Consider the following 24140-nt stretch of genomic DNA (forward strand, 5'->3'; position numbering starts at 1 on the left):
GGTCTGCATGCTGGAGAAAAAGAGCTTTTCAGATCCTCAGCAACGACTGGTTATGGAGCAATTCTGAGATCACTGTCTGAGCAAGAGCTCCCTGCAAGCTCCTACCTGCCCTCTCTAGTATGAAATAGCACCTTGTAATAAATCGCCTGCAGTAACAAGCTGAACAATGTAATTCAAACCTCAAACACCGAACTGTGGAACACAGTATTCCTGGAGCTGGTTATATAAAGAGTGCATGTCCAGGAAATGCATGCAGTAGTAATGTCTTTTGTATACCTATACTCAAGTTTTCTTCTTTTTTATTCCAGTTTAATTCTGATGTAGAGAACATTGGGAGCTGAAAATAATCTTCTTTATGATTTCTGTTTACTGCATCAGGGTTTTTTTTCCAAGATTCTGCTTCTGAATACAATTTTATATATGCATATGCATATATATATATACACACAAACACAGATGGAGATTATTTTTCAATTAAAATAAATACATTCAGTTAATTTCTGCATTATTTTAAGGCAAAATATTTCTTTTTTAAAAATTACAGAAATTTCCACTTGTAACTTTTAAAATACTACATACCAGAAAAAACCAAAACACTCTTTTAAGTGTTCTATTAAACTTACCGTACTTAGTTTAGGTGGACTGAAGAACAAACATGCTGGGAAATTACTTATGCAACCAGTTTCATCATGACTGACTGCTTTTTTTCCAAGAGGCAAAGGGTGTACAGTAGGAACTACATAGGTAACTTCCATATGGGTCACACTGCTTTTGAAATCTCAGCCAGCATGTTTTCTCTTTATGCAGAATCAATTTTTCTAACTTCAAGTAGTGTTCAGTCACTCGTATTCTCATGATCTCTGCAGAACTGTTCTCTGGGTTGTTTCCGGTACAATGTCAGTTTCATTTCTGTGTGTCTTGCTATTCCTAGCTAAAAATTATAAAAATAGCATAAAGATAAAGAAATTATTTGTTTGTTCCTTTTCCTCAGTTCATGAAAGTGTGCCTTGAAATATTTGAGTCAGTTTGTCTTACTGACCTTTGGACTCTTTACATAGCAACAAGTGCTTTTGTTTATTTGTTACGCTCTACCTTGTACTTCTTATCACAGGCATAGCTCTGCCCACGCATATCATCTTAATTTTAGTACAAGTCAGGGAATGCTAACAGTACAGCAAATCATTTCTGAACAGCAGCGCTGCCTGAAATGCTAATACTGGTTTATTTCATCAGGACAAAAGACAAAGTCTTAAATGCAATAAACATCTAAGCTTGTATTCAGACACACAAAGGCACTCTGTTTCAGAGGTTCTCAGGAGGTACAAGAGGTCACTGCACAGTGTTCATGAATCAGACTGCCTTACGGAAAGCCCACTTATGTACGGATTTAGGATATTAGGTTGAGAGTCTTGGTTTATATGTCCAGAGGTCACTGAAAGTAGAGTGGTCTTTTAGGTGCTTCGGTCCTTCTTCGGTAAAATAAATTTCTAGCAGAAGAAGTTACTGTAAGGTTTGTAAAAGTCTCCTTGTAATCGTAATATTCCATCTGTTATACAGCATGCTAATCTGTAGAACTCCTGTGAGATGTGTTTTTTAGACGAGAAGTTTTAAGCAAGTTGATTAGTCTGAAGTTTTGAGGGATGCTATTTTATAATTCTACTTCTCTCTCCCATGCAATACCTGATTTGTCATCATGTAGGTACTTATATTATCCAGCTCATTCTGTGTCGGTTTTTCTCTACTAAATTCTGTGAAATTCTTTCAAGATTCTTTTTAGACATCCGTTTGTTTTACTTCCCAGAGGGCAGGTAATGTATGAGCCAGCTCACTGCTGTACTAATGTCTCACAGGTAGGGAGGGAGGAAAAAACAGGGTAGGGAGAGTACGTCACCCTGGAGGAGGGGAGCAAAGAAAAATGAGCTTTCTTAAACAAATCATGTGCAGAGGGACAGGCTGCCAGGGCTCAGGCAACTCTCGGCAGTGGCTCCGCTCTCTTCCCTGCTGGCCATGATGCAGGAAGAAGCTGGAATCCTGAAGGAGGGCTTCCTTGTCAAACGGGTGAGTGCTCTGGTCCCCCTTCGTGTAGTTCTACTGAAATGCGGAAGCAACCCCTGAGCAGGGACTGGGATCGAACCTGGACTCATGGCAAGGCAACTTGTTGGGTGCTGGGTTTGAGGGGCTCCTGCCTTTTCCTGGGAAAGGAGCTCCTCCAGGTTTGTGCAGACGCTTGCCAGGTGAGCTGCATGAACTGCAGGTGTTCACTACCCACCCTCAAGTTTTCCTGTGTTGGCATTTACCCAGAGGAAAGGGAATTAGGTATCAGGATTGCTCAGGTGTTAGAAAGCCAACATGTCTGCACCTTGCCCACACCTCTGCAAAGAGCACATTTGCAGCAGCAGCAGAAGCGACCGTGGGAGGACTGGGAGAGGGGAGATGTTTTGACAGTCTCTTAAGATGGCTTGTGCCTTCTTTAGTGATTCAGCTGAGCAAGGTTTCCCATTTCATATGAGAGAATGGAGAATAGGTTATCCTTTTTGAAGGGGCTCAGAGCAATGCAAATATAAAAATGCATTTGAAATAACTTTTTTCTTCCATAACCTCAAGCCAAAATGTGGTGAAAAGAGCTGAAAGAATGTGTCACAGATTTCAGCCTTCCCAATGCTTCTCCCTGCAAGATCAAGTCAGTCAGAGGTGGGACACAAGAAGGCAATTTAGGAGGTGACATAACTGCTCTTAGTACCATGACCCTGTCTCAATGATAATTATGGTCCTTGGTTTCATATAAAAAATGTGATTCAGAGGTTTGTTCAAAGCTTTGCCACGCCTTGGGAAATGCTTTTCTGTGGTACGTGGCAGTGTTTCTGGTGCTAACATGAAGGTAATCCTGGTCAGGAGCTCTCCTGGCAGGGCTCCCAGCCAGTCAGCCAGCCAGTCACTGATCACGTGAAGCCATGCTCCACGTGGAGAAGGGGCTATTCCCCTTCCTCCCTTGAGCAGAAAGGACAGAGTAGCCCCAGCTCTTGGTCTCTTTTCTGAGCTAGAGTTGTGGGTTTTGGCTCTTGAGTATTGAATTCAAGATGAGAAGCCAGGGCAGCAAGTGCATGAGAGGAATAGGTTATCACAGCACACTGAACTGTGGCTGCCGGCAGGCTGTACAACATCACTGAGGCACACAGTTTGATAGGACAGACACCACAAACAAAGCAACTAAAAGGAACTGAGGGAGAAAACATCCAGGGATCCAGAGAGAGAAAAGGAGGAAGGGATGGGATCAGGTAAAGAAAACAGAGTTTTCTTAAGAAGAGAGCAGAAGCAAGGAGATGATCTAAATGCATTATAAATTACTGAATTATGTATCGTAATGCATTATAAATACAAAATACATGTGTGGAAGTCAGATAAAGATAAAGTAAAAAAAGTAAGGCAACCTCCTGAAACAGAGAACGTCTCCAAGAAGGAAAGAAAAGAGCTATAGCGAAGAACATACAGGAAAAATGTCCAAGGGACTTTACAACACAGAGAGATGCAAAGAGGAGAACAACCTCAAGTTAGATAAATTGTATTTAGTATAGACTAGAAGACATTGGATCTAAAATGCCCTGGATTTTAGAGACTTATTACTCCACCCTTACTTGGAAATTTCTGAGTTTCCCCTTCATTCACAGAGAATTAATGAGCTTTGACTCCTGCCACAACTGGACCTTACATTTTCCTTTTTTTCTAGCCATGCCAACCCTCTCCCAAGTGTCAGAGCTTCCTCTACCCCATGCTTTGCCTGCTGGCTGTAATATTCCATTGCCTGTAGAAACACAGGTCCTCACACGGCAAAGATGGACCTGACACCATCTGACAAGACTGAGCCTGCCAGTGCCAGCCCCCGCTGGCTTTGCTCATCTTTTAGCCAGACTAAAGAGAGCTGGGGGCTGTTTACAGAGAGGAAATAGGAGGTTTTGTCTGTATTCTGGTATAATCCTGGAGGCATTCGGCAGTAGCCTTTATTCAGTGTTTTGTCAGTAAAAAACATATTTCTCTTGCAGGAAACAGTAGCACAGGGAATGTTTTAGCCCAGGAGATCGGAGACAGGTAGGATAGAAATTAACTACTCATTAGTAGTAAGAGGGGAGGTAAGGAAAAGCTAATTCATCAAGCAAAGCATTTGCAAAACCACTTGGCATCTAGAGTCACAACAAAATGAAGAAAAAAAGGCATCCCCCAGGGTCACTGTAAAAGAGGAATTGGTTGTCAAGAGCCTTCACGCATTTTGTATTTAGCCCTGTTCTTGCCTGTACTAGACAGGTGTGCACCTAAATGACAGCTCTTTGAGATAATTCATATGAGTTTTGCAAGAAACAATTCTTGCCATCAAAGAATTTTTCTTTGGAAAAAGAGCAAAGCACTTTTCTGTTGCTCTGTGATTTTATAGTGATGGAGCTGTTCTATTTTGTTACTAAAAATGTGTATTTCAGGGAGAACAGGACTCATGATGACTTTTCTCATTTCTTTTCATGCAGTTTCCTATTAGTTTATGGTATTTTCACAACAAAACAAAAAGAAGGAAAAAAATATGAAAATATGGTAATTTCTGAATGCTTGTGTTAAAGTTAGCTATGTGGATTTCTTCCCTTCTAGGGACATGTTGTTCGTAACTGGAAAGTGAGATGGTTTGTTCTGCTTCAGGATAAGCTGCTGTATTACAAAATTGAAGGAGGCAAGAAGGAGCCTTCTCCAAAGGGCAGGATCCTTTTGGATGGCTGCACTATTACTTGTCCATGCCTGGAATATGAGAACAGACCGGTATGACTGAAAATATGTATCTCTTCTCAATGTCACTCACTTTCTAACTTCTTACCGGTCTTTTCCTCTCCTCCTGACTTCTTTGATTACTGCAACCATATCTCTGGGGTGCTTTCAGAATTAAGCCCAGTCAAAAGCAAGCTACCATTAGCAATGTAACCAGGAGAGGCAATGAACCCCCTTTTTGTGTCTTTGCCCTTCACTGTGCCCAAATGTGAGTCACAACCATTAACAAAAAAAACATAGGGTACATGAGCAGTTCAATAAAAGCTGAGGATGGGAAAAAGGGAAACATTATCTATGGTAGTTGCCTTAAAACATGGCTTTATCCATGGGGTGCCCCCAGGCAGACAGAGCAGACTCCCTTTTCCTTCATCAATGGTACATTGCTGCTGTAGAAAGTTTCCATCAAGAGGGCTCTGGAATGGTTAGTACCTCCTGCACTTCTCTGCTCTCCCGTGGGTAGCGGCAATACAGACTTCCTCTGCATGGGGCCAGAACGGAAATGACTGGAAGTTGCTGATTATTTCAGGACTTCTCATGGCAGAAAGAGCCTAGTGAGGGTTTGTAGTTGTTGAGACCTGGATGTGAAAAGCTCCACAGTCAGCAGCACACTCCAGTAATCCATTCTGTGGTCTGCTCTCTTAAGTACTGAGACCTCCATGCATATGAATCATGCTTGGAATTGAAAACTCAGGGATTTGAGGGGGATGGTAGCAAAAACACACAAAAACCCAAACCCAGAGTTGTGCCCACAATCCTTCTGAACAAGAATTACTCTGAGCTGCTCAGGTGGGATCAGACTTCTTTGTGTCACTTTGGTCAGTGCTAAAAGCAGCAAAATGCAAGAGGAGGGAAACAGCTAAACAATGTTATTGCTTTGCACATCTTTCTCCACAGCTGCTCATCAAACTAAAGACAAAAACCAATACAGACTATTTCCTTGAATGTTGCTCCAGGGAGGAGCGTGACTCCTGGGCTTTGGACATCACTGGAGCTATTCATGCTGGTCACCCAGTACAGGTACAAGAACTTCACAGAATGAAGAACTCTTTCAAACTGCTAGATAATATCAGCCTACAGTAAGTGTAAGCCATTTCTCCTTCTATTTCTCTAGCTTGCAAAGCACCTGATCTGATGGCTGGGGAGGGTCAAGGGAAGCTCCACTCTGCACTGATCCACTTCCATGTGGCCAGGAAGCTCTAAACTGGCTGCCCTGTCCTAGGTTTGCACATACTTTTGCCAGGGAATGCACATTTTCCTGACCATTATCTTTTTGGAGTATGTGGATTCTGCACCAACACCTCATATATTACTTCAGAAGATGAATTATCAGGGAAAGACTGGGTGGTGACATTGTTCATGCCATGGTGAGCTGGTAGCTGGAATCCAGACTAAGATTTCATGTTAAACAAGAGGAAACAGAGAACTGATTAGGAAATAGAAACATTTAATTTTTATTTGCCTTGAGCAGGTAAATCAAGGCTGTCTATAGATCAGTTTGAAGTACTTTAAATTGTAAAATACTTTGTGAGGCGTCTTGTTTAATGCTGCTGTTGGAAGAATTGAATTTTTCCTAGAACTTACTTAGGACGAATATTCTGGGGGAGTACCTAGAATTCTTCTCATCTTTATGTAGGTAATCATGAGGACACCCCAAGAGCTGACAGAAGTACATGGCAATTTCTGCCTATCTTTCTCATCTACTGATGTGCTGTGCTCTCACTTACAGTGACATAGTGGAGAGGATGTATGACAGCAATACTGGAATTAAGCTGACCCGCAACTTGGATCAAGGCAACAGATATAAAGAGACCTTCACAGGTACACCTACTGCAGGCAAAGAGCCACCTCACATCTGACACGCCGCACTGCAGAGGCAAGGGAGCTGCTATCCTCCTTTCATATGGCAGTTGTGGCTCGGTTGTGGTGCAGCCAAGCTCTCCAACACCTTTCTCTCTGGCTCTTTCGATATATGGAAGCACTCATAGGACCCCACACAGGGTCAACCTTGCACTTCATTAACAACCTTTGTGATGGTGTCAAAACGTTTCAGCAAGTGAAAATGTGTGGCAGGAGACCACCTGCCCTGCCTCAGAAGAGCACACTGCGTTGGTATGAGAGCTGCCTTTCTTTCTGCAGGTTCTGCCCTGGTAGACTGGCTCATTTCCAACAACTTTGCTGTGTCACGATTTGAGGCTGTCACCTTGGCATCCATGCTGATGGATGAGAACTTCATCAGGCCTGTGGGAACCCGCAGCACTGAGGCCATGCGCTTCAGCGACCCCTCTGAGAAATTCCTTGACGACTCCACTGCACTGTACATGTTTGTAAGTGATGCAGCTGCCAACAGCAGCACATCCTCTGCCCCTTGTCACATGCTTGATTTGGGGTAGTGGTGAAGAGGACACACAGAGCTTGCAATCAAAGGCAAAATATGAAGGCTGAGAAAGTGAATATGCAGAAGGAGCAGCTCTAGGCTGTTAGTACTAACACTGGCACATTTGCTGGAGGCGAGTAGCTACATGGTTAGAGAGGGATCTACAAATTACATAATTGGTCATTAAAAGGGGTGTGTCCCTGGAGTGCAGTGCTGTGTCTGCATGTATTGGAGGCCATGCTGCAGTTCTACTTCAGCTCAGGGTCACAATGCATGTACACAGCACGTGCTTGTTAATCATGGGACTACAAAGTTTAGCAGCAAAGCTATGGAGTAGAATTCACTCAGGAAATACGGGCTAAAAACAGCTCAAGGAAAATAAAATGCAGGATTTTGTACTTAAAAGTGTGTTTAGATTAAAAAGAAAAATGAAACCATCTTTACCCTATTTGCAGGCTGAGAGTGGTAAGAAAAATACCAGTTCCAAGGAAGAGGTACAATTTAACATCTCTGAATTAAGTGGCACAATTGTGAAGCAAGGATTCTTAGTGAAACAGGTAAGCACAGTCTTTGAATTTGCACTGGGAAACAGAAGAAATGGCAGCTAGTAGGGTTTCTTAGAGAATAAATGTGATTTACACAAGCAGGGCTGAAGAGTGGTGGCCAGCAGAACTAACTTGCCTGTCAGAACTACTGGTAGAGATCACGCAGTGAAGAGGATCTAGTTATAAAGAAGTGTGCTATGGAACTTGCTGCTCAGGCAAGATTAATTGGATATTCTGTATATATTGAGTGTATACTGAAAGGTACAAAACAGTGTCAGAAGCAAAAGTCCAACATAAGCTCCAAATGCCACCAGAGGTGTTACACTCACTTCCAAGCAGAGCCACTGTTCCTCTGGTTTAATGTATCCCATCTGGGTAGTGTGAGCAGTGATGATGCTTTGCTGGCCACAGACAAATTTCAAAGCCGAGTAGTTTGACTTTTCTATGAAGTGGACATTTACCTGTGGGCAGTCACTCATGTCACATGTGGGTGCCGTGGTGGCGGTGAAATCTGTTGGCAATAACTGTTTAAAGGATTGGTCTGCAAGATTTAATTTCTTATCCTTGCTGTGAAAAAGATGAGGGGCAATCATGCTGTTTCAAAGCATAACACAGCCACGTGTAAATGGAACCCTACCTGCACTGTATGGCCACAGTTCTACTCTGGAGCTTTGTACTGAAAGCTCTGACTTTGGGTGTTGTGCAAACTGGATCACCAGATGCTTCCCAACCCTCCCTCCTTCAGCTGCCAGGGTGCCACAAGGGTTGATGGGGCACTGGGGGATCCCCACAGGCTGGCAGGGCAGCCCCTCCATCACCACAGGACATGAAAGCTGTCCAGGAGCTTCTTCCCACGGTCAGCAGCAGCAAGGGGCAGCACCCAGAACCTCAAAACCAGAGCTGCAAAAGGATCTGACATAATCCCTTCAGAGCATACACGGCATGAGTTTTAATCTGAGACCCATATTTAATATTAAAAGGGAATCAGGGATATGTTCATTTGGTCCTGTCATTTTGCTTTGTTAGTTCTCAGCACAGGGAAGGAAGAGAGGAAGGAATTATCAATGTGTGAAGAAGGAAGATAAGGAGAAAATTCTGGGAACTACCAAGATGTCAGGAAAGATTTTTCTCTGTTGGCTCCAAAAGCTCTTTTTTTTGCTACATATTTATGTCTCCCCTACAGCCTGCAGGAAAATGGCCATTTCAGGAGGTGGTAACTTCAATTCTTCCATTTTTCAGGGGCACAAGAGGAAAAACTGGAAGGTGAGGAAATTTGTTTTGAGAGCTGATCCTGCTTTTTTGCACTACTATGACCCCACTAAGGTACGTGAGTGGGAAGTTACCACCCCTAGAAATACTCTTGAAGATCTAAATATTATAATGAAAATACAGTTATGCTGTAAATATTTCTCTCACACAGGTCTCTTTCTGGGTTCCTCTACCCATTTCCTGGGGAATTAAACCTCTCTGACCTTACCCTAGGAGGTTGACCTTGTAGGATTTTGTATCCTGCATCTTCCATCCTGTCTTTTTCACAGTGAGATTCCTTTTCCTTAGCCAAGGGGCAGAAGTCTTCTGAGGATTAGTCTTTTGCTGCACCCACAGAATCTGGGACCATGGTCCTGCAGGGATTCTTCCTGGGATGTGATCTTTCTGGGCTGATATCCCAACACTTGAGGGTCATACTGGTACCAGGATTTTTTACATTCTTATTCTAACGTTGAATAGGGTCTCCTTGATGACAGAGTATTTATAGGAATTTCTACTGCTCAGTTTTAAATTTGTTCATGGAATAGTAGAATTTATCTTCATAGACATAATAATCACTATGAGCAACCCAGATGCATAGGGTACAACAGAGCCCAACAGGATTGCTAAAAAAATATAATGTATAGAAACGTTTTATGTGACTTTTAAAGAAAACAGAAAAATATACCAGTGAAAAAAACTTTTAGAGCATGTTTACTTTTTGTTGCCTGTTCCCTTGTGTTTTTTTTTACCTCTGGAACTCACCATTGTCATACTATAAACTCAAACTGCAGAACCTGAAGGCAAGAAACAAGAGCACCAGCCAGCTAGTGAAAACAGTCACATTTTTCTCATAAAGTCTCAGCAAAAAGCAGGAAGCTAAAAACTTGCAGAAATATATATATAATACTCAATGTGTGTTGTTGATAAAACTATACATAAGTCTGAAATGTGATTGCTTACCCTTGTGCTTTAAACTGATCTCCACATCAGATAAATATCTAAGACTTAATTATATGTTCTAATTGACTTCTTTTGTCAATGGATGTTTCATACATGAAATGACTGGCATTACATCCCCAACTTCCTAAAAATAATGTATGTGCTCTGGGAAATTATTTTAATGATATTTTCCAGCTAAGCCTTGTTTCCCTTTTCTTTGCAGGAAGAAAACAAACCAGTCGGTGGGTTCTCCCTCCGTGGCTGTCTTGTCTCAGCTCTAGAGGACAATGGAGTCCCAGCAGGTAAGTACAAGCCTCTAAACTTTTGTACATACGTATTTATGACACAGCAATGCAGTCTTCGGGGATGGGTTTGTGTGTATGGCTGTTTGTATGCACAAGTGTGCTGGCCCTTCATTTCCCTTCACAAACAGGAGAAGAGGCATGTCACAAATCCCTGTACAGCTGGGTTATCCACACCAAAGGGCACTTTTTTTAGCATTATGTCCATGTACCTTGGGTCTTTCCAAGGTTTTATGGACTTTTCTTAGTCGTATGACCTCTGAAACAGTCCTAAGACACTGATTAATATTCCAGCGTTAACAGACAAACAGGAAATACCCTCATTTTGGATGTTTAACTCAAAGTTTTGAGGCATCCTCTGATGCCATCCCTTTTCTGCATGCCCTTTCTACTTATGCTATTACCTCTTCCTTTTTGATCTGCTAGAAGCCAAATGTAGGGGAGACATAAACACAGCAATACAAAAAACAGTTCTGTGAGAGCATATGCTTAGCTTAGGCATTTGTCTAAAACCCTGGCTGAGCAGATGTTTCTGCTTTTGAAGCAATTTATTTTATGACAGTAAGCACAGTGTGTGGATCTCGAATACTGAACATCTTTTAAAGAGAGGGTCTATAAAAGCTTTGGTATGGGGCAGGGGGACATGATAGACAATAGATTTCCCTGCTAGGAGGAACCCAAATATGGGCAGGAGCAAACCTATCTACTGTACAAACTGGTAGGGAGTTCATCCCTCCAGTGTATAACTCGAGTAATAGTCTCCATCTAAAGAGAGACTATTATATATATGTTGCATAGTGCACATAGTTCATACAATCTATGGCAGGAATGTCTATACTATATCTTTATTTCCATACAATCACAGAATCATCAAATGGTTTGGGTTGGAAGGAGCCCAGCAATCATCTTGTTCCAACTCCCCTGCCATGGACAAGGTCACCTTCCTCTAGACCAGGTTGCTCAAAGCCCTATCCAACCTGGCCTTGAACACTTACAGGGATTTTGCAGAAGGAAAATCAAAGCTTTAGAGGTCTTATCCATAATAAAAGGGAATATTTGATTCCATACTTCACTAAATTTAAATTCTTCCCTATGAAGCTTCATATCTGCCAGAAAACCTTTCTCTGTGCACTTTCCTGATCTTTTTTTTTCTTTCCTCTCTGCAGGAGTTAAGGGCAATGTGCAAGGTAATCTCTTCAAAATCATCACCAAGAACGACATTCATTATTATATCCAGGCCAGCTCCAAGGCAGAGCGAGTGCAGTGGATTGAGGCAATCAAACCACTGACATGAGTAATGTGGACTCCATGCCAAATGACAAGTCACAGCTGTGACCAAGTTTTCTGCTCTCATTGTCTGGGAGTATTGTTTTCCCCTTGGTAGTCTATTTCTGTTATTTGAATTACCATAACACTTAGCAATTCCTGGCAGACCAGCATCCTAGGTGTCTTAACGTCCAGAATAATTCTCCACCAAGAATTTACCATCCAATAAAGAGACAAAAGACAATAGGTGGATACAGACAAATGGGGCTTTACAATGAAATGATGAGATACAGTATTCTGAGATGGAAGAAAAGAATCTTTTGTACAAGTATTCAGTTTATACCTGACAGATCCACGTTGTGCTTTACCTTAAAGCAGAAATGTCTTGCTTATTTCCCCTTTATAAAGGGGCTCATAAACTAATTTTTTAAGGCTGAAACATCAAAGTCATGGAAGGTGCTGGTGTCTGAGGTTGCCTTTCTTGGTATACCACATGAATCTTGTGCTAAGCCACAATCCAGCTGCCAGGATAATCAGTACTGCAAAACAAACAAGGGATCTGCCTGTCCATCCATCTGCTTTACTATTTGGCTCTCTGTTAGACTTGAAAAAACCCCAAAGAATCTTCTTCTCCACTATATAGATTACTCTTGTGCTGGTAACAATACCAGAGCAGTACAGGATCCTGAGTATCAAATCAGACCCATGGCAGTTCCAGACAATTACTGGTGCTGAATATATTGAAAGAAATCACTCAGTCATAAAAGCAAGACCTTTCTTTCAATTATCACCATAAGTCCATTTATCTTGGAGAACCATTTGGGCTGAGAATTATAGTAGCAGATATGGTTATTGCTTTTTCTATCTTAGGTCATTAATTTTTCCATTATTTGTCTACTAAACTTGTCTTTAATATCATTAAATATATATATTAAAAAACAAACAAACAAAAAAACAAACCCCCAAAACAGTGAGTTTGAATAACCTGTGCTCTTTAGAAATATGATTTTTCTCAGAGGGCAGTTTGAGTATATGAAAAATAATGGTTTCATTCACTGTAATTTTAGATTTATACATAAACTGAGACACCAGAGGGTAAAATGGAATGTAGGAAATTATTAAAACACTTGATTTACTATTTTTATAAAATTTCTTGTTTTATCTGAGTACCTGTATCTGACGGCCAAGCTCATCAGAACCTTCAAAAGCCCTCTGAAGGCAATATGCTATATATCTTCCCTGAAGTTACAGAGGAATTTGATAGCTCTCTGTTCATAGACCCATCTCTTTTCAGAATTTATGTTCTCCAAGTTGGGTACTAAAAAATAGTCTTATCACCAAAGGCAGCATATGATATATGCTTATATATTTATTAGAATAGCCATGTATGTAGGACTTTCTTCAAAAGCTACGGCAATGAAATAACAGCACAACGCTTACATGTGTTCAAATTTTTAATGGAGTTTATTTAAAGAAGTTTGCCAGCAAAGATGCAGTTTTAATTATATACAAAAATGGTCAATGCAGTTTCAGCTACAGATACTATATCCTAGGCCTGGTCCAGAGAAGACTGTGAAATCCATGGCTGTTGAAACCTTTCAATTCAGGAAAAGCTACCTGGAAGAGACAGGGATGTTGGTAAGGCAATCTGTACTTGGAAGCCCAGATGGCTTTGTGTTGATTGAGCAGAGCTTCCAGAAAAAGCAATTCCCTCCCGACAATGTGCCCCCTTGCTGGGGCCCATCAGATTCCCTTATTGACTTACAAGAAAGTCTCCTGCTTCTCTCTTCTCATTCTCACCACCTACATAATGCCCAGTTCTAGTCACAAGGCTAACAGCCACCCCCTGCAGAGGACTGAGCTCTGCCACCTGGCACACGTGGAGGGGTTAAGGGATCACAAGGATCTGAGATACTGCACAGCATCATCAATCTTGCAGTTTGGGAGGCCAAAAGTTTCTCTCAGATTTACCCAGACCAGCCATAGCTCTGCAATTGCTGACTGCGTATGAGAAAAAAAAGCATATATCTCAAACACATCAGCAAATCAAAAAAATACAGTTCCCACTCTCCGGAATCAACCAGAGGAAAGAGATTAAACATTTCTCAGACAAGAAAAAGTACATTTTCCTCTGTCCTCCGGTGATATTGTAGTCTCCTTTTTTTCAAGCCACTTTGGTAAGCTTGATATCCCCTGAGATCTGCAAAGCTTTCACCAAGTTCAGAGGCTGAATGCGGTGAGTGAAGTCACAGAGCTGCCGTCCATCAAGCAAGACGCGTATTTGCTGGTGTTCACATAAGAGCTCCATCTGCAATGGAAAAGGACAGGGAAGGGTGTTAGAGGTCAGCAGCAGGGTTGATTTCACCAGCATGGATTTATAACCAAATGTTACGGGGGTAGTGAAGTACAAAGTCTACGAGTTCTTCTGAAATCCCCTAATAAATAACAGCCGCTGCTGAGATGATACTGCAAAGCTCCTTGCAGGGAGTACTCTCACTAAGATTGGAGAAAGGAATGCATCTCTATCATCAGAGCTTGAACTGTTGCTGTCTGTGCCATACTAGACTAGTTAACCTGTCAATGCCAGTAGTTAGCTATTTGTGGTCACATACATAGCCTTCAACCTTTCTCCCCTCCTTTTCTCTACCCTGTTCATAATACCCTAAAGATTACCTTGAACGTATCGCCTGCTGTAAATGGAAAGTACGGAATAGTCTTCTCTTCTCTTCCCCATTTCCCACCAATTCGTGCATTTCGGGTGATGGATTTCTCACTGAAGTTAACTGTAAATAACATCCCAACATCTTTGTTTGAATCCACTGGATCACAGAGCAGAGTCACTGAAAAGCTGAAAAAAACCCAGTTAAATTACTGGAGCTTTCAGAAATGTTAAAGGACATGGTGAACATGATAGATGCTTTAAAGACTACAGACAGGTGTTGATTTCATGTCAGATTGCTTTTTAAATGGTGTTGATTCCAACCCCCAGCAGACAACCAAGATGCAGGTTGAGAATTGCATCTCTTCCTGGAGGAGAAATGCCACTTGTGTGCTTTCCTCTAGTTCACATTAGATAAGGGCAAGGAGTAGAAAATCCTGTCAGAGCAGCCAGCAAAGTCAAAGAGTAAACTCCTCCTTGACCTTTGATCTAAGTGCAGGAAACCTAAGTAAAGCTATAAATTATTAATCTGTTTGACTTTCTTCCTCCAAAGAGCACAGACTTCCAAGAAAGCTGCTGAGTTTAGAAAACAGGTAGAAGCATGTATGACATGGTGAATCCCCCACCTTCACCTACCTCTTTGGGTTGGAGTGTACCATCCCTATGACTGTGAGTTTCATGGCTGGTCTCAGGCCACCTTTAATTTCACCAACATATTGCTCCACCTGCAGGGAACAGTGAAAGAAAAATGGCTGCAGTCAGTGATGTGGGTAAAGAAGTTTTAATGGCTGCTTTGGCCACCTAATATAAATTGGTTTTATTTTTTACATGCACAAAAGAACTCAAAAATATTTCTGGCCTGAAGTACTTCTTGCACTCTCAGTATAAATTCTGTATTCTGGCATCTGAGGGGAGAGAGAGGGCTGCCAATAAGTGAGTGCCTGGTGACAAGGCACTGGCTGCCTGACAAGACTGCTGGCCCCCCTGGGCAGTGTTCGACCAAAATTGTTGTCAGCAAGGGGAGTGAGTGGCCACTGTCGTTGCTCTACCTGAGTGACCTGTGTGACGGAGACCCCTGGAGGCAGGGCTCTGGGAACACCCACTACTGCCTTCAGGTGACTGATGTCACTCCCCAAGACCAGAGAAGGTGCTGCAGGAACTGTGGGGGGACAGGACCCAGAAGGCTGGCACACCTGGGATGAGATGGCAATGGCTGCTGTGGTCTGATGACACAATAAAACTGGTTGCAGCGCTCCATGCAGCAGAGGAAAAGCATTGTGGCAGCATGATGCAGAGCACAGACTGCATGAACTTACTGTGCCAACTCAAATTCGTTACCAGATTTCGGCGGGCTAATTTGGCACCAGCAGGCTTTACACCAGGCCGGGCAGCCTCTGTGCTCCATCATAAAAGTGCAAAGCCAGCAGAGATGCTGCCCTGCTGCTGCATTTTCACCACGCCCTCACAGGTGACTTCGAAAAGTCACACTCTTTCAAAGGTAGAAAATGGCTTCTTGGTGGGTTTACTTTTGTCCCTTTCACAGACACCTGTAGTTGCAAACTCCATCCAAAGACATTCACTTTTTTCAAGTAATTCTCTAACAGTTTTGATGGTTACTGGAGGAAATAATACAGGCTATAGCCAACATGGAAATATTAAAGAGAGAGCTTGGAAACAAGTGATAGGGATATTTTGAGACTCTTCGTTTTCAGAAATTGTTTTAAAATGTAAATGTCAGAATACCACACTGCAGCATGTAATCACTCCCTATGCAGATTCACTTAGAAAGAAGCTGCTATAAAACACTAAACGTTAGTAGCAACTTGAGTAACATTGATAATATTCCAAGGCAATGCACAACAGACCCTGTTTTAGATAAGAAGAGCTTTATCGTTCCAGTGTTCCAAGGTAAAAATTCAGACAGTTTTGCCAGAAGACCTGCACAACATGCACACATAAATTCAAGATTTCCTCATTTCCTAATTTCAATATACTAGTTCTATCTTCTGCTAGGATGACCTTATGCAACTCATTTTCTAGCTTTGATATTTACATCCAGCTACCTTTACAACTTCACAGATATATTAATAAACCTCTAATTCCTAACAAGGTCAATATTGGAAGAAATTAATTAAAAAGTACCTTCAAAAATTACAGTAGTACTGCTGATTGTTAATAATGTACATTTACCCTTGCAGAAGTGGGCAGATGACTCCTGCAGGTATGTTTTGAACTTTGTAAAAAAAAGAAAAGCATCAAGCACCTGACATATCTAACACAAGGAAGCAGCTTCTCAAGGAAGGAGCCTGACTGTAGGGAAATACTTTAAACTGGATAAATCAATTAGAGTGCATAATAAGCATTAAAGATCCCAGGATAAATGAAGTCCATCCTCATACAGGTTTTGTGTCCCACTAAAGCTCCTTTCTTGCCTAGAGAAGAGACAAGATACAAAATAATACCCCAGAGTGAAAGTACAGGTTGAGAAGTCACTTGTGCAGAGCTGTGCCATAGTAAGCACCATGACTAAAAGCACAGGGTATCAGAACTCACTAGACTGAACAACAATGACATGGTCTCATAAGTTACAGCTTGCCTGGCATGGCTGGAGAAAGTTCAGAGGCATGACTGCCCACACGCCATTTATCTGCTGATGTGGAGTTGACAGGACAGGTTAAAAATACTCGGGAAGCCGTAGGAGCTAATGGTACAAACTCCTGCAGCATCTTACGCGGTTTATTGGTGGGTCCCAGCATGTGCACATGGACATAGCTCCCTTCCCGTATTTTCCGTTCAGGAGCCCTGGGGACTCGCTCAGTCACTTACTTTGGCACACCTCTCCTCTGTCATCACCGCTCTGCCTCTTACACTTGCCTCGCCGCAGCACTCCACAGAGGAGTTTTTGTTTTGTGCGTCAGGACAAAAGCAAACAAAAAAACCGGAATAAAGGGAGGATGCTGAGGGGGGGGCTTATCTCTGCCAAACACCGGCTGGACACCACCCAGCCCAGCAGCTGAGTCACGGCCCTCTGCGCCTCGTCCTGCTGGGGTAGCTCACAAATAACAGGGTGAGAGGGCAGGGGGACCCCGCTGCCCCGCACAGGAGCACCTGGCCAGCCATGGCTGGAGCTCTGTCTGCACCTGTACCTACATGTTTTTACACAACTATTTAAAATTCTCTGTGTGTGCATAAAGTACTCTATTTGTATATGTAATACATATAAACCCCAAGTAATTTATTTATTGACACCAGTTCTGCCTTCTCAATGTGCTTCTCTCAGTGGGATAAAAATAATAAAAAAAAATAATAAAATATATTGTTTTTATTTATTTATATAAAATAATATAAACAATAATATATATACACAACTTGCAGCACTATATATACACCTATATATAGGTGTATACACCTATACAGGTCTAGGTGTGTAATAATAATGGGCCAGTCTTCGCGAGCGAAGATCCGGGGAAGGTCTTTCCACCTTCCAGCCTGCGCATTGGATTTTTTAGGTGAGACACAGTGTGCGCGGAACTGAGCCCACCCTTTAATCCTAAGGTTCATCTGCCGGGGCCAAGCGAGCTTGGACGGTGGCAGCGAGGTCCTCAGGACGTAGGTGGGTTGTTGTATACACCTATACAGGTCTAGGTGTGTACACTGTATATAAACACCTATATGTGGGCGTATACGCTGTAGGTATATGTATAGGTATATATGTATATACCTATATATGTATAGGTATATGTAAGCATAGGTGTATATATGTGGGTATAGATACGCTTCTGTGTGTGTATATATATATATATACATGTACCAGAGTGAGGTATACATACAGTATACCTACAGGGTTATACAGCTACACAAGGGGTAAATGTACGCGCAGAGACGTGTCTATACCCCTGTGCACACCCCTCTCTCTCTCTGTCGGTGTGCACAGTTGCACACACCCCACACCCACACGCCACCACAGAGCACTCGCACAAACCCCGCCCTGCTCCCCCCTTCACGGACCCCGCGTCCCAGCCAAGGGGCGGAGCTTCGGGCGGGAGCCAATCAGAGCCACGCGAGGCCCGAGCACGGGGCGGAGCTGGCGCGTGATGCCAGTGGGCGGGAAAGGGGCGTGGTTAGCGGGGAGGGCGGGGCTGGCGCTGCCCGGGCTCCCTCGGCGGCGTCAGGCGCCCCAAGCAAAGATGGCGGTTTATTTACATCCCGGCGCGGCGCGGCCAATGGGCGGGCGTCCTGCCCGCGTGCCCGCCCGGCGGGGCGCTCAGCTGAGCCGGCGGCCAAGATGGCAGCGGCCAAAATGGCGGCGCTGCGGGGCGGAGGTGCCGGCGCCGTGCAGTAAAGCCCAGTGCCGTGCAGTAGAGCCCAGCGCCGCCGGGGCGGCCGCGCCCTGCCCCGACAGGGAACGCGCCTGTGTCACCCCTCGTCCCGGGAAGATGCATTCTTTCGGGAGCGAAGAAGCGGTCTCGGTGGAGCGTCTTTTTGGGTTCTTCTGCGAGTGCGTGCGGCATGGGCACTGGGAGCTCGCGCAGGCCTGCGTGCCCCAGCTGAGCCAGGGGCGCGGTGACGGTCCCGGGAAGGTGGAGGCAATTCTTCAGGCTCTGGTAGCGTGCCCCGTGGGGGTGAGGTAAGTAATGTACTGCTCTGGCTCAGCGGACTTGTGTGGGGAGCCTGGTGGGATCTGGGAAGTAGCACCTATTTCAGTGCTTCGGTGCCTTCGGTGTTCCTAGTGGTCCTATTATCTAAACGTGGACACACTATCACTGACCACGAACATAGCAGGTTTCCCAGGCCACTGGGATAACGAGCTGTGTCCATTTACGTGGCTGACATGGTGTTTGAGACAAGCTTAAAACTACTTGTAAGCATTTCAGAACTGATTTTGTTAGATTTTGCTGAAGGAGAAAGAACAACTTTTGAAATTACATTCCTTTGACACTGAGCCTCGGTTAATTTAGAAATGAAACCACCAAGATGAGCCCTGGAGTTATTCAAAATGTTCTCTTGTCTCCAGCTCTTGAAAAACCTCACAGTTTTTAAAAATGTAAACTCTAAAAAACTCAAATTATGCTGTTGATTTCTTATTTTTCTCACACCGGAATTTGAAATGGCATTTGTTTTACTCAATCCTAGTTACGTTTTATCACTGCTTTTCAAGTAGGTGCATATGAAGGGTGACTTTCTGGCACTTCAGGGAATATTGGTATTCCTCCTGTTTAATCAGATGATCATGCTTCTACACATTTGTAATGGTTCTAAGAAACAATTTACACTAACAGCAGTTAGAGTCTGGAGGAAGGTGTGCACATGGTTAGATGAATATTGGTAATAGCCATGTGAAACATGAGCATTTTCAGTCTTTTTATCTTTGATAGACAGGCTATCACATCTAAAGGTTTTAGTTAGTAGTGCTGAGATTTTTAGAGGAGAATAAATTATATTGTGCTTTTTCTTTTTCCTAGTCCCTTTGACAGTACTGAATATGTTCCATAACTGTATAGACTTTGGGATGTATATACAAGTGGAACATGTGAAAAGCTGAAGAAAATTAGAGGGATTCTTTGTTTAATGAGTACATTGCTTCATTTTTAGTTTGGGCATAGAGCTGCACTTGGGCTGCTGTGACCTAAAAGTGTTTCAGTTTTTCGGGTAGAAATTGACAGAACAGGAAATAGCAGTGCTTGGCAAGTGGTCACATTACAGAGAAATCTGCTGAACTGCTCAAAGAGGACTATACCGACTGAACTTTACACCAGAAATAAGTGCAATTGTTTTGAAGAACTATGCCTGTGGTATATGGCCAACCTAAAAGCAGTTATCTGCGCAGCAGAAATCACTGAGTTAATGTGCAAGCAGCACCAATATTCAGGTTCCTCTTCATTGTTTTCTGTCTGACTTGTCTTCAGCTTTCTAGTCATCTTTGGTTTTATCTTACACAAAGAAATACAGAAATCAAAACTATCTCTAACAGTGTTTTCCTAGATCTTGGACCTTGTATAATCCAGTGTATGTGCTTCTTGCTTTTTTAGATGGGGACAGAATTCTAGCCCATGGAGAACAGCATGGCTTTGGCTTCTTGTGCTGGAAAAATGGCTTGCCAGGAATCAGGTACAGAAACATCTAACTGACTTGCAAACGCAGTTTATAGCTCTGACTTCTAGCTGACTTCCAAGTGCAAAATGTCCACCCAGTTGCTTATATAAATGGTAGCCTTTCCCACGTTTCATGGAACTAAGTTCTCAGGGTATCTGGAGAAGTGCGTTGCTTTTATGTTTAACAAATTTGTCAAGAAACAACTGTTAGTCTTCACGCTGGAGAGAAAAATAGGGGTTTTTTTCAAGATATTGGAACTTGGCTTTTTCGCTTTGAGCATTCGTACAAATGAAAAGCACGAGTGTATCAACTTCTGCATTTCTGTAGCACCTTTCTTACATTAACGATAAAATACTTTTGGCATCAGACAATTCTTTATAAGTTTTAAAAGGTGAGGGATATGCATCCTTTTTTAAAAATTAATTTGTTCTTGTCGCTACTTAGACTTGCATTTTTTCTTTATGTTCTGAGGAATTGATGGCTTTGTAATTCTTGACAAAGTGACACTTATCCCTGTTTCCAAACTTTCGGATAAATAAAATCAGCTGGTGTGAAAGCAGAACCTAATTGCAGAATAGCCTTTAATTGAGAACAAGGTATCTTCAGAGCTGTATTTCAGTCTGCCTCACAATGTTAATGAAATATCTAAGATAGGTTTATATGGTAATGTAGATAAATAAAAGTTTTATTGACTAATATGTTTCCCATACTCATATATGGTTTCAGAAAACTGTTCCAGTTGTCCTTCAGAGAGAAACTGAATTTTTAGTGTTCTTAGAAGAACTACAGAAGGATGTCTCTGAGGAAGTCCTAAAGGTGAGCTACTTCTGTGCCCTGTTTCCTCTTGTTAGCTATGCAGAATGTCCAGTTATGCAGAATGTGGGATTGAAGTTAATGCTCCCTGATAACTTGCCTGCCTGAGAGGTTAATGTGTTAATAATCTTCCAGGCAATTGAAAGGGAGTGTAATTCAGATCCCTTTCTCAAGTTAATCCAATGTACCTGCAAGTGATTTCTCTGGCTAGAGTGGAGGTTGCAGGCAGGCAGCACAGGTTTTTCTACGTGGTATTTCTGAGACACGTCAGTCCTGACTGCAGCTACTTGCCACAGTTTCATATCTAATGACACCTGTAATAATCATAAACCTAAAACCCACTGTGAGCTAAAATAAACTATAGTCAGCAAGCACATTTTTAAAGTATGTTTATTTTCTTTTTTTTTCTCCTGAGATCTTAATTTTCATCTTTTATGCACCCCTCTTCCCCATTCCTGGAAGTTTTTGAATGCTCTACTGTTATCACCAGTGTTGTTTGATAATTGGTATGATGGGTGCTCTGAGGTCCAGGACCCATTTTTCCATTCTTAATTAATACATGCAGACTGATTTATTTGAGAAATACTTGGAAATATGCAAAGATGGATTAATATCAAAAGCAAGTATAGAGCAGAAAATCAGGAAAGTTACTTATTGTAGAACTGCCATAATTTGGTGTTAGTTACAACAGATTTAGACCTGACATACTGTGTGAAATGTCGTAAGGTGTTGCTTCTAGTCCTGTAGATTCTCTTTAAGGATTATTTTTTTTGGTTTGCCATTTTTTAAGAGGAAAATGGAAACTTCTATATTCAGAAGCTCTTGGCAACTTTTAAATATGAATAAGGAAAAGATATTCAATATTTTCCTAAAGATACAGAATGAAAAGATACAGGATGAAAACAAGCAAGGTAAACTTGGATGTTGATTAAAGTAAATCTGCTGAAAGTCTGTTAATGAGTAATGAAGTCTGTGCATGTTACCATCTAACCTCCAAGGTCATGAGTGTCCACACTGTCCACCAGTGTTGCACAGAAACATGAGATTCAGCAACCTCTGTCACAATTACTGTCAGAGGTATGTTGGTAAGGTAGAGCTACGTTTTGATCCAGCAAATGAAAAAAAAGCGTGTTGTGGACTTGTCTTCTGTTCTCATTTTTTATGCACACCAACCACCTCTTCCCAGCAGTGCCGCAAGTGCTGCTTAAGTGCTTTTCAACTGACTTGTCCCTCACTTTCCCAATCCTTACTGGGAGAGCTAATTGGGATTTTTTTTGTTTCTGCTTGTTTTTCCCTTCCTAGTTCTGGATTGTAGGTGTGCTTCTGTTAGGAAGAAATATTATTGTTGCTTAAGAAAGAAGTGGCTTCTGAATCTGTTGGCCAGTTTTAAACAAGTTTGGAAAATGCATGAGGATGATGTAGTTGGTAGATAGATAATATGAATCTGGAAAAGTAGGATTAAGAAAAAATCCACTAATCATCATGCTCTTAGTGACTTGTGAAGTCACATCAATATATTGCTAAGAGGTGCCTCAACCACCTCACAGGACCTGCCTGTGAACTATGGTATCTTGGTCACACATGGTCCTTACAGTGTGCTTGTGTGTTATAGGATTCTTTATATTTTGTTACATATTCAGACATAGCCACTCTTCTAGGAAGGATATTGGATAAGGTGGACCATTAATAATGGATTTCCTAGGTAGTATGGTGTTTCCAAATTGATTTATCTGTTTGCTTTCAGGTTTCTCATATTTTTTTTAATAATTCATTTCATGTATTAATGGGGTCTAAAAGGCTTGCTCTTTTATTATTTCCCTACCAGGAACTGTTTGAAGCATTTGAGTGCACCCAGAACAAGCACATCACAGACAGCAAAAGAAGAGATGACTGTTCTCACAAATTCAGTTTGGATGTTGTTTCAGCTCTCCGGAAGCTTTTGCTGCGGGCTCCCCAGAGGGCAAAAACCCTGCTGGAGTTCTTCCAGGAGGAACAAGGCACACACAGCTCATCACTCCAGCAGTATCGCTCTCTACAGAACATCTTTGTTGAATTTCTTTGTGACTCCTTGAAATCTCTGCAGAGGCTTCAAGGCAGTTCTGAGATTTCAGCCGAACTAGATCAAAGAGAACTAGTAGATACAATTTATGCTGCTCTCAGTATAGTGACTTTTGATGTGGACCATCAGGCAGATGAAGTAAAGCACCTATTCAGGGAGCTCTTGGATGTGTGCTGGGCTGAGGGAAGCCCACTGAAGGAGGAGAAGCTACTAAGCTGTATGCTGAGGAAACAGAGCCATGGCCTGTTAAGCCTTTATAGCAGTGTTCTCACAGAAAGAAAAAGAGAAAAGTTTTTGTTGTCAAAATCTATACAAAAAGGTTTGTTTCACTTTTTGCTTTGTTTTGATTTCCTGTTTAACAAAAGCATTAAGGCATTAAACAGGCAAGCTGTCAAGAAGTCGAGCAGTGTTCTTGCTAAGGTGCCTTAATAAACCATGGAGTCTTGTGAAAGTTGATGCTAAAATGATCCTTTCAACCAGGAATTAGCATAGGAACACCAGTTCTCTCTCTACGTTTCTGCAGTCTATGCTATATTCTTTTGTGATCACTTCCTTTACCATCCCTCTATTTCAATCTACTCTGCCTTTCTCTTGATGAAGACCTTGCTTGTAAGAAGATTGACAGTCCTTAGGTATGTAAAGTATGACTCCAGCTCAGGGTCATCCATGTTGGAGGATGTTCCGTTTCTGGCCAGTAACAGTTCGGTTACCTCAGTAATCCCAAAATGTTCAAACCCCTTAATACTGGAAAAGTAAACTTCTGAAAGTGGAAGGAGATGTGGAGTGGTCTGATATCCCATCTGGAAAGAAGATGCAGTTTGATTACCTGCTCACTTGCCAGAGCCCAGCTGTTGGTTTTGTACCAGCCATAACTTCCCAGCCTCTGTAGCTCCCTATGACTGGTAGATTTAGTTGTAACTCGATGATCCTGATGGGTCCCTTCCAACTCAGCATATTCTGTGAGGATCTCAGCCGAAGCTGAATGGCAAGTGATGCTCATGATCTTGTCAGTAAAGTGGCAGGTGAGTGTGCAAGGAGG

General features: G+C 42.3%; 3 protein-coding genes across 7 annotated transcripts in view; 2 read left to right on the plus strand and 1 right to left on the minus strand.

Annotated features, from left to right (window-relative positions):
• The first annotated feature begins 588 nt into the window (after window positions 1-588).
• Window positions 589-12819, plus strand: PLEK2 (pleckstrin 2). Its single transcript, XM_050334995.1, has 9 exons — window positions 589-2058; window positions 4630-4794; window positions 5695-5876; window positions 6527-6618; window positions 6937-7124; window positions 7630-7731; window positions 8959-9042; window positions 10133-10211; window positions 11378-12819. Exons 1-9 carry the CDS (start codon window positions 2008-2010, stop codon window positions 11503-11505), a joined length of 1071 nt encoding a protein of 356 aa, XP_050190952.1. The 5' UTR covers window positions 589-2007; the 3' UTR covers window positions 11506-12819.
• Window positions 12820-12945: 126 nt separating this feature from the next.
• Window positions 12946-17047, minus strand: LOC126650349 (galectin-related protein A-like). Its single transcript, XM_050335002.1, has 5 exons — window positions 16963-17047; window positions 14773-14861; window positions 14151-14325; window positions 13601-13785; window positions 12946-13094 (listed from the first exon to the last, which is right to left on the minus strand). Exons 1-4 carry the CDS (start codon window positions 16984-16986, stop codon window positions 13642-13644), a joined length of 432 nt encoding a protein of 143 aa, XP_050190959.1. The 5' UTR covers window positions 16987-17047; the 3' UTR covers window positions 12946-13094; window positions 13601-13641.
• A 1276-nt stretch (window positions 17048-18323) lies between these two features.
• Window positions 18324-24140, plus strand: part of ZFYVE26 (zinc finger FYVE-type containing 26) — a 46848-nt gene continuing 41031 nt past the window's right edge. For all 5 annotated transcript variants that reach the window (XR_007631415.1, XM_050335004.1, XM_050335005.1 and 2 more), the window contains exons 1-4: window positions 18324-18763; window positions 20166-20244; window positions 20956-21045; window positions 22868-23420. Coding sequence is in view for 4 of the 5 variants with exons in the window: in XM_050335004.1 (XP_050190961.1) it covers window positions 18324-18763; window positions 20166-20244; window positions 20956-21045; window positions 22868-23420 (1162 nt within the window). In the remaining variant the exon portion in view is untranslated. The remainder of the gene's footprint in view (window positions 18764-20165; window positions 20245-20955; window positions 21046-22867; window positions 23421-24140) is intronic.

The sequence above is a fragment of the Myiozetetes cayanensis genome, unplaced genomic scaffold (genome assembly GCF_022539395.1).
Source record: "Myiozetetes cayanensis isolate MyiCay16 unplaced genomic scaffold, myiCay2020 scf6-25, whole genome shotgun sequence".
Lineage (NCBI taxonomy): Eukaryota > Metazoa > Chordata > Aves > Passeriformes > Tyrannidae > Myiozetetes > Myiozetetes cayanensis.